Raw genomic sequence first — 15,154 nt, forward strand, 5'->3', positions numbered from 1 at the left:
TTTTTATTTCAGTTTAAAAAATCGTACGACATCGAGACACCTCAGAGGGTGAAAATATACTGACTTAGGTAGAAACCGTTTGGACTCGTCGTGGTGAATTGTATAAATTTGACGAAACCGTGTGCACAGAGATACGCGAGATGTAGTTTGGAACAATACGAATAGCAGCTGTACAATGTGATAGTAAAAAATGAAGATAATCAAATTTACCTGAGAGTTGTTCACAGCCCAAAGTATCCACCGATGGTGGTTGCCACGATGACCGCGAGGATAGCGAGGCAGATCATAATCATGATCTTCTTCTGTTCTCAGCATTAACAAATTTGTAAATTGTGAGTTATATTGATTGATCAACTATCTATAAACTCTGTCTGGTGCAACAGTTCTGTGACACTCTGTCCACTACTAACTATTATACCCATCATATATATCATTGTTTTCTTTTTTTTTTTTTTGTTTTTAATATACTAACATTTTAATCCTAGTATCTTGCATACTTAAATGATACTTACAAATATTAAAATTATTCAACTATCTTTAACTGTCGTTTAGAAACTATGAATGTATTATTTTCTCAATTCTTATCATCGTCACCAAAATCACTGTACAGCAGAATAAAGCATATCTTGACACGTACATACATTCAACTGTCCCAGAATCAAGTAGTGAAACGAAAATTATAAAATAAAAATGTTTATTTACATAATGAGCATAAGCTCAATCATAATATTTTATGTGACATAACAAACATTCGTTACAGAAATCAGTAATAACAGTAATAACAGTAATAATAATAATAACAGTAATAATAATAATAATAATAATAATAATAATAATAATAATAATAATAATAATAATAAGAACACCACCAGAAATAACAACAACAACAACAAAAATGATGATGATGATGATTATTATGATGATGAAGACGACGACGGCAATAATAATAATAACGATAATAATAACAATAATAATGATAATAATAACAACAATAATAATAGTAACAATAATAAGAACATCAGCATCAATGACAGTAATAACGACAACAAAGTAGAATCACGAAAAAGCAATTAAATTGAATAGGTCTTCACTTACTAGATTGCTTGAAAGAAATTGATGTGCAACTGCTACAAAGTGCATAATATTGAAGACTTTCTTGGAGTTCTACATTGCATCTCTATACGCGGATGTGTGAAGTGATAAGAACGGTGAGAGTTTTCTGATACATGTGCATACGAATAGAAAATTAAAAAAGAAAAGACGATGTAAAAAGAACAAGTATACGATGAAATGAAATGAAAAGTAATAATAAATTTACATATTCAATGAAAAAGTAGAAATAAGCTATTAAGACTCATATTACATTTAAGAATTGATGAAACATTAGGGACAGGATGTTTTGCTCAACTCCGTTGTCACCCAGATCCGGGTCATCCGATTGAATGAATGATTTTACCTCGATAATTATTCGTAAGTATATAACCAGCGTCAGATAAACGTAAACTATTAGCAATTGCTGATTTGTAGGATTAAGACATTAGTACCCTTCTGTGATATTATTTGTATTATTATCATTATCACTATTATTATTATTCTTATTACTATTATTAATAGCAGAAATATTAATAGCAAGTATCTATGTTACGCGTGCATACCTTGACGAAGGTATGCATATACCGTTATCGAATTGCAAAGGTAATCAATTTATTTAGTCGCATCATACTTCGCGCAAAAATTTGAAATTAGAATTTATTCGATCCGCAAACTCTATGAATTATATATTATCTCATTGTCAGGCTGAATTAGACCTGACTATCAGAGGCTAATCGTAGATATCGTACGAATGGACCAGCTCGTGCACGGATAATATTTATTGTAGTTCAGTTTTACAAGTATTAAAATATTGGTTTGTACGTTTGTTTTTTTTTTATTTTTTATTTTTTATTTATTTTTTTTCGTCAAGTATTTTGGGTTCTTGATTTTTTTGTCATTTTTGTTCTTCTTCCTTTTAAGTAGAACATTATACGATCGCGGATAATTTTGAACAGACGTATCAGACTGAATTGAAAGATGATGATAAATTTATGAGATAGGTAAACGCAATCGCTAAACATTTTAATACAGCGGACTCAATTGTTACACATAATGTATAATGAATATTTTTGGACTACGTTATATTAGGCTGCATACCTATAGGCAAAAAATTGGGTCATTCGGTTTGATATATAATTCCTGACTCATGCGCGCGATATTTACAACAATATATTAATATATAGCATATTTGAATCACTTGCCAACTACTTTCTCTTTCTCACTCACTCTCGCTCTCGCTCTCGCTCTCTTTCGTCCTTCTCTGCCTCATAATTTCGCTTTTCTTCTAGATAAATATTCAAGATTATATGCACCTGCACTTGCGTCTGTATACATACACGCACTTACATTTATCTCGATCACGCTCCTACTACGTACATGTATAATATATTGCACTCAGATTTTTCTGCAATTCAATCTGACATCCAAGAAAGTTGTCCATATATATATAATATATACTAATATATATATATATTAGCAACTATTGTAAGATCGAGCTGCGAAAATTACAATAATTCTTCAATTTTCTAGCACATTGAATTCTCATAAATATGTAAGAAACCACTAATTATATATTACAACTACATATAATGTCTTCAATATTGTTATTATTATTATTACTACTACGAATTATCTATTCATTTTTGTGGTTATTATTAACGTTATCATTATTGTTGTTGTTGTTATTATTATTATTATTATTATCATTATTATCATTATTGTTAGTATTATCATCAATAATATTAATATTATTGTTAATTTTGTAGAGTATTGCATGACAATTATTATGAACCTTATTACTGTGAAAGAAACGGATCGCTAAATACATATAGTATAATATATATATGTATATATACATATATATATATATATGTATATAAATATTACAAATCCAAAATCCTGCTCTATACAAAATTGAAAAATATTTTCTGGATAGAGAGAACGTAGTACAGAGTAGTTTAGAAGTGGAATTACTTCTTGTTCGTGTGAATCAATAACTTTATACATACTAGTTTGCGGTTCTATAAAAATCAATGACAATACATCGCAATATTTTTCTTGTCGACGTGGAAAGGTTCGCATTTACATCAAATACCACTTGGTTTATATATATATATATATGTATGTATATAAAGTAAAATTAATGGGACTGCTTGTCGTTTTAGGACTAATATTGATAATGGTATTTTGAAACACGTACGTAGATGAAGAATAATAATTTCATTCGGATTTAATAATAATAACGTATATGTTTACGATCGAAGCGCCTTATTTCTTTCATTCAAGGAACTTGCAGTTGTTACGTTGAAGTAGGATGCAGTTGCGGTCCGACAAATGCCAAAGTTTCGTCCAGTATGTTTCTTGACAGATTTGAGGCGTTTCTCGATAAACTAATAGCTATACCGTATACGAAAGAATGGCAATTTATTAACAGAGGTACGTAATTGTAATCAGCACGAATATTTCGACAATTCCTATAAATTCATGATATTCTGTATTAATTAAATACATGTAATGCATCTTAGATTAAAGGATGGCCTTACAATTTGTAACATTTATTTTTCTACTCGCGTAAGAAAGAAAATTTCCGAAAGCGTTTCACCCACAAAGGTGAGTATATCATCATCCGCCCCTTGATAATTTTGAGCCAACTACTTGTATGCGTATCTTTGTTGTTCTTATGGGTTTTTTTTCCCTTCTGTTTTCAATACATGTATGTCTGTATATATTTATATATATACATATAGATATACAATTGTAAATGCCATTCTTTGGTATTTTGAAGAATGTTGGATCGAAGTAAATTACTAAAGATTTATGTTGAAAGCTCACTTTCTGGGAAGTTATGCCAATAATTAACTTAATTATAATAATCATAACAATTAGAACAATAGTAATAATAATATATCCGTGTGCTATTTAATAAAGAATTGTGATGCGAGGACGTGCGTGATTTAAAACAGAAGATGGTCATTCTGCAAACAAGCAAAAACGTTAAATCCAGTCAAAGCGTTCCTCATACGTATATCGGTAGTAGATTTTGTTTTCACTTCACAGTCAGTTCGAAAATCTTATTGCTTCCAATGTATCCTATAAGGTTTAAATTTGTATACCTGTGCAGTCGTACATTGAGAAGACTTTGAATTAAGCCACGGAAAGGTAGGATAGCGATCGTGATTGTTAGGAGCATCGCGTTATTAGAAGGGTAACGAATATTTTTAACATCACAAGATTTTCGCGACCCAACACATTTTGCACAGAAAAGCGTAGTGACGCGAACTTAACTTTGTTAATAGCTCTGATTATTTGAAACCCCGCTGAATTGGGATTATTCGCTTTGCCATAAATCGCAGTCCAGACATTTGACGTGTTATAAGAGAGATTCAAAATGACTTGCTTCATTTCTTTTTCCCCCTTTCTCTAATTTTTAATTTGGAAGCCCTCGTATTCAATAATTATCACTGTTATAATTTTGATTTACGATATTTGGATAATTGATAGTTGTGAAGGAAACAAATTGTCGCATTTTTTTTTACTTATACAAAAATTTCCGAATCTTCATCATTCGGTAAAAGGATATGAAAATATCTGGTTCTTTATTGAAACACGGGCGATTACTTAAACATCATACGTCCATGTGTAAGCAACGTTCAAATCTATGAAATTTTGAGACAGAATAGCCAATTGAAACATAATTGTAAGCTTTGCGCACTCCCCAATTATATGTATGTGTACCCGAGAGAAAATTAATGCATCGCGTTTAAGCTATCGTTAGGTAATTTATGTAACCAAATACATGTGTATACACAAGACTTATATAAATCGCAAACGTGTTCACAATACAATTGTGCTGATTAATAATGAACTTCCATAGGAATTTAGAATCTGTAATACCGGTACCGTGATGTTGTTGGATTTAAAGTTTAAACGGTAAAAGCCGCATTATTTCCAAGTTTAAATTTAAAACAAGGTGAATACGTACATACATGAATAGAATAACTTCCCAGACTTGTGGATATAATTTTTTGTCCTATCTTATAGTTATCAGTATAATACGCGACAAAATAAACTTCTACAGAACTCTGAAACAAAGTGATTGTATAACGAAAATGAATGTACTGTACTTTGTATCTTTCTATACATATATATGACTTCCTTCTCGATCGCCATGCAACTAACATCTTAAGCGTTTAGGATAATCATTTCACCCTGAAGATGGCTGGCTGGGCCCAGCCGAAACGTCGAAAAAATTGCAATTAAATAATTTTGCAAGTGTCAATCAATGACCTTCCCCGACGAAACTCTTCCTCAAATCTCTCTCTCTCTCTCTCTCTTTCTCTCTATGTATAATACATATATATATATGTATATATAAATATATATATATATATATATATATATATATATATATATATATATATAAATATTAACTGTAAATTTGTATCGCGTATAAATTTCTACTAAATAAAGTACTAACGACATAAAAAATATGTCTTATGTGCATTTGTTACGCTCATTTTATGGTTTGTACCAAAATGATAATCAAAATGATGATTGCTATTGTCACGCAGATCATAATGAAGATCATTTTCTGTGGACAAAAAGAAATTTTTGACGTCAGTTTCCTATCAAGAAATTAATTGTTATTATATCGTCAAAGTTTAATGATAATAATCTAAATAAAATGTTGCAAGTATAGTGTTCAATTTAATTACTGAGCATGAATTATGATATAATAAATAATTGATCATAACATTTCGAGCAAAAGGGCAATAAATGAATAAATAGAATTTACAAAAACGATTCCATTGCACATTACGAATAGTCAATATGAGAAATGTAATTTTTTTCTCTGCTCAACTATTTTAAACATTCTTTAAACTTAATTTTCCAATATTTAGAAATATAATTAAAATCTTAATGGCTTGGAATTCATTTTTATATGAGTGAAAAGCATTTGAATAATGACAAAACTAAGAAGCACTAATTATTCGGAAGATTGTGCCGTTGGCAAAATAACATATGTATAGGCATTCGTGTTTGTGGCAAATTAGCGTATTAATGTAATGTATATATAATGTGCAGTGCTATGAAATTTTTATGCGTATGTCATTGTTGTACAGAAGGTTGATTACACAAATTGTTTGTTCTGTGTTTCATGTGCATTGGATTTAGTTTTATCTGTGGCAATACTATACTTGATGGTTGTGTTCTGTGTTATGTGTAATAATGATGTGCTGTTTGTTTGGTGTTGCAGTTGTATTTTAGAATTGCAACTAAAGGATTGGTGTGTCTAGACGTGCGATGCTGTGGGGATTTAATGCTCATGCTCTTGTTGCGGATAAAGGTGACGTACATAGATTCTTTGTTCTGAGTTTTATGTGTTTTGCGTTTAGTATTATTTGAGACAATGCCAGGAAATTTAATAGTGTTTAATGTTGTGTAACATGTAACGTTTACGAGTTATTTGTATGACACAGCATTTGTGTACAAGAAATTCATTACCATAACATGTGCCACTGTAAAACCTGTATACATACACACTAAATCTAACAGTATATAAAAATTCATAAGTGAGAAGTAAAAAAAATAAAAATATTACAATCAAAGCAATGATCCTCTTGTGAGGATAAGGAAAGAAGATTCATGTCATCTATCCATTGCAGCTACGTAATCCCTAATAGTGCTCGAAAATATATGTTTCTACATTGCTACAAAAAAATTAAATACAGTATGGAATAACATACGTATTACACGAATCGAGAAAACTGTCGGTGGCAGTTTCTTATTTCTTCGACGGAATGCTTTCCAGGCTGTGGAAATGTTATTAAGAAGAGATAATTGAAATTTTTTCAACAATGTGTCAGGGTGATAAAAGATGAACGAAAATCGTGCAATTTAGACTATTCAATCCATATGTTGATATCTTATTTATCTGCTGAATGGCGCTGATTGGTATTTAATTACATACATGCAAAAATTATTTAATTATTTTTTTGCTCAAGAATTTCTCAAAAATTTCTACAATGCAGTTATGCTCGTCAGTGAAGGTATTGTTTTTAAAATAAAAATTTTTCAAAATTAACGAGTGAAAAGCGTATAGATAAATAGTAAGAATTCACAATCGACCTATTTTCGTAACCAGTTTGTGTTCAATTGTCTTCTTTTTCTTCGCATTTTTCTTCTTCATCCCCTTCTTAATATCACTACCACTAGCTATTCTATATTTCACAATACATGTATACGAGAATCTCGACTTTCTTCTGTTGAAAATAAAATGTGAAATCAATTGGAAACGTCAAGATCAAATTTTACTCTTTATTTTATATCATAACACTGTGTGTGTATACTATAGGATTTAACACAGTGGTACAAACACACAACGCACGGATCGGTTAAAGAGATTGGGTAAATTAGGGCATTTTGGATAAAAAGGTTTTTCTCAGGGTAGAATCGAATATGAAATATTTATAAATATATGTATAATATATATCAAACCAAAAAGTAATACGGTATCAAATTGCATACGGAATTATTTTTCCAGTCACAAAGTTTTGAATCGTGTGGATTATAACGGAGTGGAAAAAAAAAAAAAAATGTTATGTAATAAAAACAATAGTAATTATGCAGTATTGTACTGTTACGTGTGCGAGTATTTTGTGTATTATATAACTAGAGAATGGATTAATACCGTGTATTCATAGCTTATATAATTTCAAGCCGTGTTCGATAAACTGCATCTAGATAAAATATCAGCCACAACTCAAAAAGCACGTGTTAAAATACTGTTACGTAGAATAAAACAAATAGGATAAGAAAGAAAAAAAATAATTAATCAAGCAATAATAGCTTTTAATATTTACTAATCGAAATTCTGTTTTCTTTCATCACCATAGTTGTAGAAGGGAAGATCCGATTGAGCATTGGTCAAACAAAACTTAATCCTAAAGCCCCTTCGATCTTTCACTTTTTCTCGCCTATCCTTATACACCCTGATTGGAAGGGTGAAAACAAAAAAAAAATAAAAATGATTTATTAAATAACTGCGTATAATGATTGACGGTCGTATAATTATGTATGGGATATGAAACATATCGTAGATATCGTTCTTTTTGGTTTGATACTTATCTATATTGACAGATTTTACCTTACGTGCTTTGCTTCTATATTCTTCTGCTTTGGTGAGTTGACCTTGTGCTTGACCAACGTGGTCCTCGGTTTGCGTGACACAGTATTCAATGCGGTCCACTAATTCACCCTGCGACATCGTACGCAGGGAGGCGAAAAGGGAAAGGAAGAGGATAGCAAGGAGGAAAAAGGAAACCCAAAGAAGAGCAGGAAGATGGGTGAAATTTTTCTCGACGAGGAGATAATACATATGTGACACAACCCCAAATAGATACAACACCAAACATATTATATATATAGATATATAAAGTACAGCAATGATGATACATGATTATATCGCATACGCATGTCGTTACGTAACATATATATACATATATATATAAATATATATATACATACGTATATATGTACATGGTATACATGTATATGTATATTTATATAAACAGATGGCAGTACGGTAATAGGTATAGTTAGCGTTCAAGTTAGTAGTCAGAGCAGTAATGGACAGAGACACAACCAGAACACCCATGTTAAAAACAGAACAAACACCGTCACATTTTTAAGCACCGTACACACATGTTATAATGTATAATATATAGATTAGTAGTTTAGTCGTGAAGTATGTGGGGGGGGAAAAAAAAAAAAAAAAAACCCAAGATGAAACGAAGAAACGAAAAAGCGACGAGAGTAGTGAATGTGGTAAGAATCCGTTGTTTTTAATTAAGTATTGAAATGCGGAGTGTAGAGAATAAAAAAGAATATACGGTTGGTGGGAAAAATTGGTGCGGGAGAATGGGAGATGCGTAAAACGGGGGAATGACGGATTCGCATGGGGATAAGGGTGAGACGGACAAGGAGAAAAAAAAAGTGACCAATTAGAAATGTACGAACACGAATGTCATTTTTATAAATATGGGAGGGACTCACCCGTCGAGCTTTGCTTTGATACTTGAGTGCTTTTTTGGTGTCCTGCGTGGCAGTCTGAACGTAGTCAACGGCATGTTCCACGTGGTATTCTATGCGATCTATCATCTCTCCCTAAAGCACGCGACGCAACCCAACGGTAACGGGAAGATATTGTTAGTTTTAGAATAAACCAGTTTCTTTTCATGCATCCGCAATACAGACCGATATTATAAGAAAAGGTGTGGGGATTAGGATTTTTTTATTATTAACAGATACAATTATCCAATTGTCTTTCGATGATTGCGATCGTATCCTCACTCAGAATGTAATGCAAAAAAAAAAAAAAATGCGTACCGAGAAGTCTACTGCAAAGATAACAGGAATGCATCTTCTGCAAAATCGCAGGCGAATATATTAAAGTACAATCAAACGTAGAATGAAATTATCGACGATCTTGTTTTGTCCTCTCAAAGGATGATTTCATTTTCTTCCAACAACAGTTTGATCGCAATGATACGCCAATTTTATTATATCATAGGAATTTTTGGATTTATAAAAATGAATCAATGTAAATCGCAGTTATTTGAGTGAGGAAACACATCGGTGAAAGCAATTTGATATTCAAACTACATGTTATCCCAGACAATGGTAATTAATGTAACGTGCAAAGTATGAACAGCATGGGTTAGATTTATCAACCTAGTCATCATCATCTTGCAGGTATTCGTTATACTGTAGAATTTTTTCAGTCAAACAGGGAGAATTAAAATACTGTTTAAATCTGGGTAGCCAGAAATTGAACCAATACTTGGAGGGTCGAGTTGACTACTCGAAAATATAAACCGTCAGAATTGTTTCAGGAATTCGTGGTATTCTACCGAATGCCAAAAATCCAGTACATATTCATGTCTATTTTTTTCTGTACAAGATGAATCAACGTAAGCTGGTATGTTTTTGGAAATTAGGAGTTTAGCGTGAATATAGATATCACCGTTTGAAATTAAGAATTAAACGATTAAGTGATACAAGAGTTACCAGGAAGGGTTAATTGCGTCGCGTTATTATCGCTTATATATGTCGAACGAATTAACAAGACTGAAATAAATTCATCCGGCTGAATGGATCCCTCGGAGAAAGTGAGATTATTTTCATCGTTTGCAACATCAGACGTGAACACGTGATATAACCGAGCTGCGATTGTACTCACGATAAAGGAAAGTCTGACACACGAGATCGGAATGAAAACAGCGACGATAGCGAGTTACGAAAGGGATTTTAATCGTCGAAGAAAGCGTACGACTTCTCCTTCAATCACTCTACGAAATGGCTAATTCTCGCATACAATTAACCCTCGTCGTTTCGGGCATAGAATCACCGGCTACCACCCTCTACCACGCTGCTATAATAATCGTCAATATTATTTGCAATTAAAACTTCCCCCGTCCCTTTTGTTTTAACGCCAGTTGAGCGCTCACTGCTACCAAACTTCAAATAATTTCTCTCCCTTTCTAAATGCGAGGGGGAAATAATTAATTTTTAGCACCTGTTGGGGAGAATAGTCACACTATTACATATTATGGCAACTGAAATAGTAATTTAGAAACGTAATTTCAATGGAAATTGCCTGAAACTCCTGAACTCCGATGCAAATGCAAAACGCGTAACTTCAATGCGCGTCATTCACACAAATGGTGTGAGTATAATTTCGTAACAATGTATGGTGGAATTGAATTTACGACTGTAAATGAATATTGCAGTTTCGATATCAACTTGAACGTTGTAATATCATGAATAATAATTTCAATGCGACGATTTCAATCGCACAATTATCAGTTACATGCCTGACTGTATTGGAGAATAATCACACCAGGCAGCTTCGCGTCGATTTCAATGAGATTCGGCAATTATATACGTAGCTTCGTTAATGATGGACACTTTTTTAACAAGACGCGTGGTGACTTTTTTGACGATTTTCCAATACGTTTCAGTCTTTTTCAAATCTTAAGAGGACAGGCATTACATGATATCTGAGGTTTGGAAAAGAAAAGTGATCGATTCCAGGAGAACTGACAAAAATTGAAAGATTCAAGGACACTCTGAATAAAATCACAGATCGACCATAGCTGGAGTTTTAAGTAAGAAGCCGATTTGCAGAGTGTATGTTCATTGAAAAAAAGTATTTTCATATCATATACTGAAATCAACTTATATAATACAGTGAGGTTCATTCTTTACTGCACTTAATTTGCCAATCTCGCGATGCCTGAACGCAAAAAATTTGAGTAACCGATTGAATATACTGAGTAAATTGCGTACGGTAAGAGATGACTCACCTGACTTTCGACTAACATAGCCATATCCATGAACATATCATGGAGTTCCCTGATGGAGTTTTCTAATTTAATGATGTCAGCGTGTCGAGCTTCGATGTCTGCCAGCGTCTGTTTCGCTTGTTGCGTCTCCATAATGATCTGTATCGCAAATAAGTTTAATTTAGCGGTATACACATAAAGAAACGGTTTGATGTATCATTGATTGAGCAAATTTGTACCAGGAAGAAGCGTTTATTTGATTGATGACATTTCATTTTGTGTATACGTGCGGTAAACGCGAGAACCAGGCATTGTGAAAAAAAGAGCTGGGCAAACATCTAGTGCTACCACCATCTCCGATCTTCAACTTAGAAAGATAAAGGATATTCCCAAGGAATACCGATCAGCGGATCGAACCTATATCTATTAATCCCGTAAGGTTTTGATTGTGTTTTATCAATTCCTAAGGACTCGATTAGTCTAGGGCCGTACAAATCGTTTCTTAAACTTTTAATTTTTTCGCTCTAAACTTGGCCGATTTCAAATGATGCTAAAATTAATTCTTTGATGCACCATTTCGCAGTAATTTCGTCATAGAAATCGATTTCGCGCAGTCTAGAGGCGGTGCGATTAGCGGATCGACAGATACAGCCGACAAACAAGGAAAAGAAGAAAAAAGTTTTCCCTTAGGTGTTGATCCCAAAATATTTCGACTGAGATTTTCGATATCTCCAGATAAAAGACTTCTGAATATCGACTTAGGTACTGATAGGATAAACAAAAATCTCGTATAATCTGGCTCAAGATTTTCGAAGTTTGGTACACCTTTCCATTACTCATTCGTAAAAATTTTAGGAGGTTCGAAATTTTTATCAATCAACAACAATATTCAGAGGGAGAGAATATTAAATGATCACGACGCAACGGATCATAAGAAAATTTATGTATTGCTCTGCTTTTTCCTTTTCACTTTACATCTGTCGATGTTTTGCCCGAAACAAGAGCCCGGCTCGTTTCACCCTGGTTACGATGTGACATGCGACGCAACTTTCGAAACGGAGACGAGAATAGATTGAAAAAAAAAAAAAAAACCAGATTGCCCAGAACTAAATCTTATAATCTGATTCTTCACTGCGGATACGCGTGGTATTGTGGTAAACAAAGAGAAACAACACCGATTATTCATTACCCAGGAAGCATGAAAATTTTCTCTCGTCAAAGTTTTTCGTCTACAACATATGTGTAACATAAAGTGGAAACTTACCCCCTGCGTAAAGACAGCTGGGTTTCCTTGTTCCAACATTTCTTCAAGTTCTTCATTAGTCGTCGTTCTCCCCGCTGGAAATGACGATTGTAATTTCATAATAATCCTTCTCTCCAAATTTACTTGGATTAAAAACTGCTCGACTCGTATGACGGAGCGAGAATATTCACTCTTTAAGAGTGAATTTTTCCACTTTAAACGCTTGGCGCGAATAAAATCACTCTAAATTTCACTCGATTTGGAGTTGCGCAATTTTCACCTCCGCTTACAATTAGTGATTTTTAACTTCATCGGAGTGAATTCTCACTCCAAGACATTAAAGAGTGTTGATTCAGGGGCGAATATCAGCGAGTTCTACAACGACTTACTGATTTCAAGCTGCCGTTGTATCCTTCCCTTACATCGCTCTCGATAATCGGTCTGCGTACGATTGTATTCAGTCATCACCTCGACGAATTTCCTTGACAACGTCGAATGTTGCGTCTTGCGTATCCTTAGGTCTGCCGACGATTTGTTCGTATGTTCTTCCTGCTCGATGTTTTGCTCTATCACTGGAATATATTCGTTAAGCCGTTAAAAATCCAATGCCAGTCAGAAAATCTCTAGTCCCGACTTTCCGTCGGTTGTCTCGCTTTGTATAATTATGAGTTTATTGTGCATCGAAAAAAAAAAAAAAAAGTCGAAATGACATGTGAACAAATAACCGCTACTATGCATGATTATCAATAAATATGCCATCGTACTCACCCTTTAACTTGGCCCGAACTTTGTTGGCAGTTTTCTTTATATCAGCCATCAGATCTTCGAGTTCCATTTTCACCTCTGAAACAGATAAAAACAAATAATTACCGGACTGTCTAACTGGTATCAATTTAAAGAAAGTAATCGGATAAGGGCTTGTTGTATCACGATTGAGAATTCCCGTTGCGTGGAGTATCCCAGAGTTACGCGAATACAATAAAATTTGGCATTATTATGTTGATGTATTAAATTTGCGTCAGAAGAAAAAACACTCCTTATTCAGCCAAGTACTGTGTATAAACGCTAAGCCGATAAGGCCATGCAACGGTAAGTGGTAACGTGTAATACGGTTAATTTAGACGATTACCGGGATTGAAACTTTGTCTCAGTACGAAGACTAAGCGTTAATCAGAATCTCTCTCACATCTACATCGAGGATACGAGCATTGAGAAACTTGGCAAGGTAGACAGTTTAAGCGTTATCTCAAGAAAACGACGACCAGTTTTTGTAACGTTGCGTGCTTGAAAATTATCGCCACTAACCAAAAAGTTTGTCAAAGATAGATGGTCGGTCGTAACGAAAGGCCCTTGATGAAACATACATCAAAATTTATCACCGAGTAGAGAAAAAAGATCTATAATAACAATAATCCCACGACGCAGATAACCGAACCGACCGTCGTTCATCCGTTCGTCGGTAAGTGCGTTTGTATTTGCTGTTAGGTACCTAACCGAGACGCACGAACGATTACAAGAGAAAAGTTTTCTCTCTTTCTCTCCACTGGACTATGAATATCTGGGTGAAATTTCATCAAGTTAACGAGGCGATGTTAAAGTCTCGTATGCGAGTGATCGAATGTTCGCCATGGTTGACCTTCGACCTCGACATCGGTAGGATCGTGGATCGGTACCACCTACGATATTCTACGGTACTCTATAAGCCATCTACGCGCTAATATCGCGTAGGTGTTTCAGAGGCGTAAACTTGGTGTAGATGAAAGGAGGTTCGCCGCCCACGTTTGAACTCTGACCGTTACTGCGGTACGTTTCGCCGTTAACATCAGGTTCCCACCCCTGACTCCGCGCTGTCAATATTCGATACACAACGCGGGGTTGACGACAGTCACCCACCCCTTCGGACGTGTAAGCTCCGCACCAACAATGAGACGAGTAGCTTCAAACGTATGCGTGTATGTACGTGCAGCAGCATTTTCGCAGGTAAGAGGGTGCGCTCGGATTTTTATTCTTTACGTGTTGTACACGTAACGACGACCTTTCGGTCCACATTCTGCGGACAAGAAGGAGAGAGAGGCGAAAAGACAGAAATGAAAACTGTTTTCAAAGCACGTTTTCCGTGGGCGTTAGATGGCCCACGCGTTGTACGTGGACGCGATTAATTCTGACTCGAGGAACGGAACTCGGTTAAAAAAGAAAAAAAAAAAGGATGAATAAACAAAAAAAGGGGGAGTGCTCGTGTTTCTAGCAAGGACTTCGATTTAAATTCAGGACAACGTGCTGCGTGAAAATATATCCAATGACATTTGAAATAGGAAATAAGAAACATTGGCATTAAGGCACTGAGCAATTTTTATTTATAAATTTTCACTTGAGAGATTATACTACGGGCAAAGCAAGTTTTCACAAAGAAACCAAGGTTCGTACGTTTTTTTGGAACATGAAATTTTTTTCTCAGGATCGATAGTACTTTGCA

At 34.1% G+C, this 15,154-nt stretch overlaps 1 protein-coding gene across 6 annotated transcripts in view; it reads right to left on the bottom strand.

The window, feature by feature from the left end:
* The window catches only part of LOC124212411 (syntaxin 1A), an 84,502-nt gene that overhangs the window by 10,401 nt on the left and 58,947 nt on the right, over window positions 1-15,154 (bottom strand). The window contains exons 4-9 of one of the 6 annotated variants that reach the window (XR_011176430.1): window positions 13,450-13,524; window positions 13,071-13,253; window positions 12,703-12,776; window positions 11,460-11,597; window positions 8,245-8,350; window positions 211-5,683 (exon numbers count right to left, since the gene is read on the bottom strand). Coding sequence is in view for 2 of the 6 variants with exons in the window: in XM_046612379.2 (XP_046468335.1) it covers window positions 222-302; window positions 9,148-9,258; window positions 11,460-11,597; window positions 12,703-12,776; window positions 13,071-13,253; window positions 13,450-13,524 (662 nt within the window). In the remaining 4 variants the exon portion in view is untranslated. Of the gene's footprint in view, window positions 1-210; window positions 5,684-8,060; window positions 8,085-8,239; window positions 8,351-9,147; window positions 9,259-11,459; window positions 11,598-12,702; window positions 12,777-13,070; window positions 13,254-13,449; window positions 13,525-15,154 lie in introns of those variants that run through there. The other 5 variants (XR_011176432.1, XR_011176431.1, XM_046612379.2 and 2 more) reach the window with 5 other exon arrangements.

Source organism: Neodiprion pinetum, chromosome 2 (genome assembly GCF_021155775.2).
Source record: "Neodiprion pinetum isolate iyNeoPine1 chromosome 2, iyNeoPine1.2, whole genome shotgun sequence".
NCBI classification, from domain to species: Eukaryota; Metazoa; Arthropoda; class Insecta; order Hymenoptera; family Diprionidae; genus Neodiprion; species Neodiprion pinetum.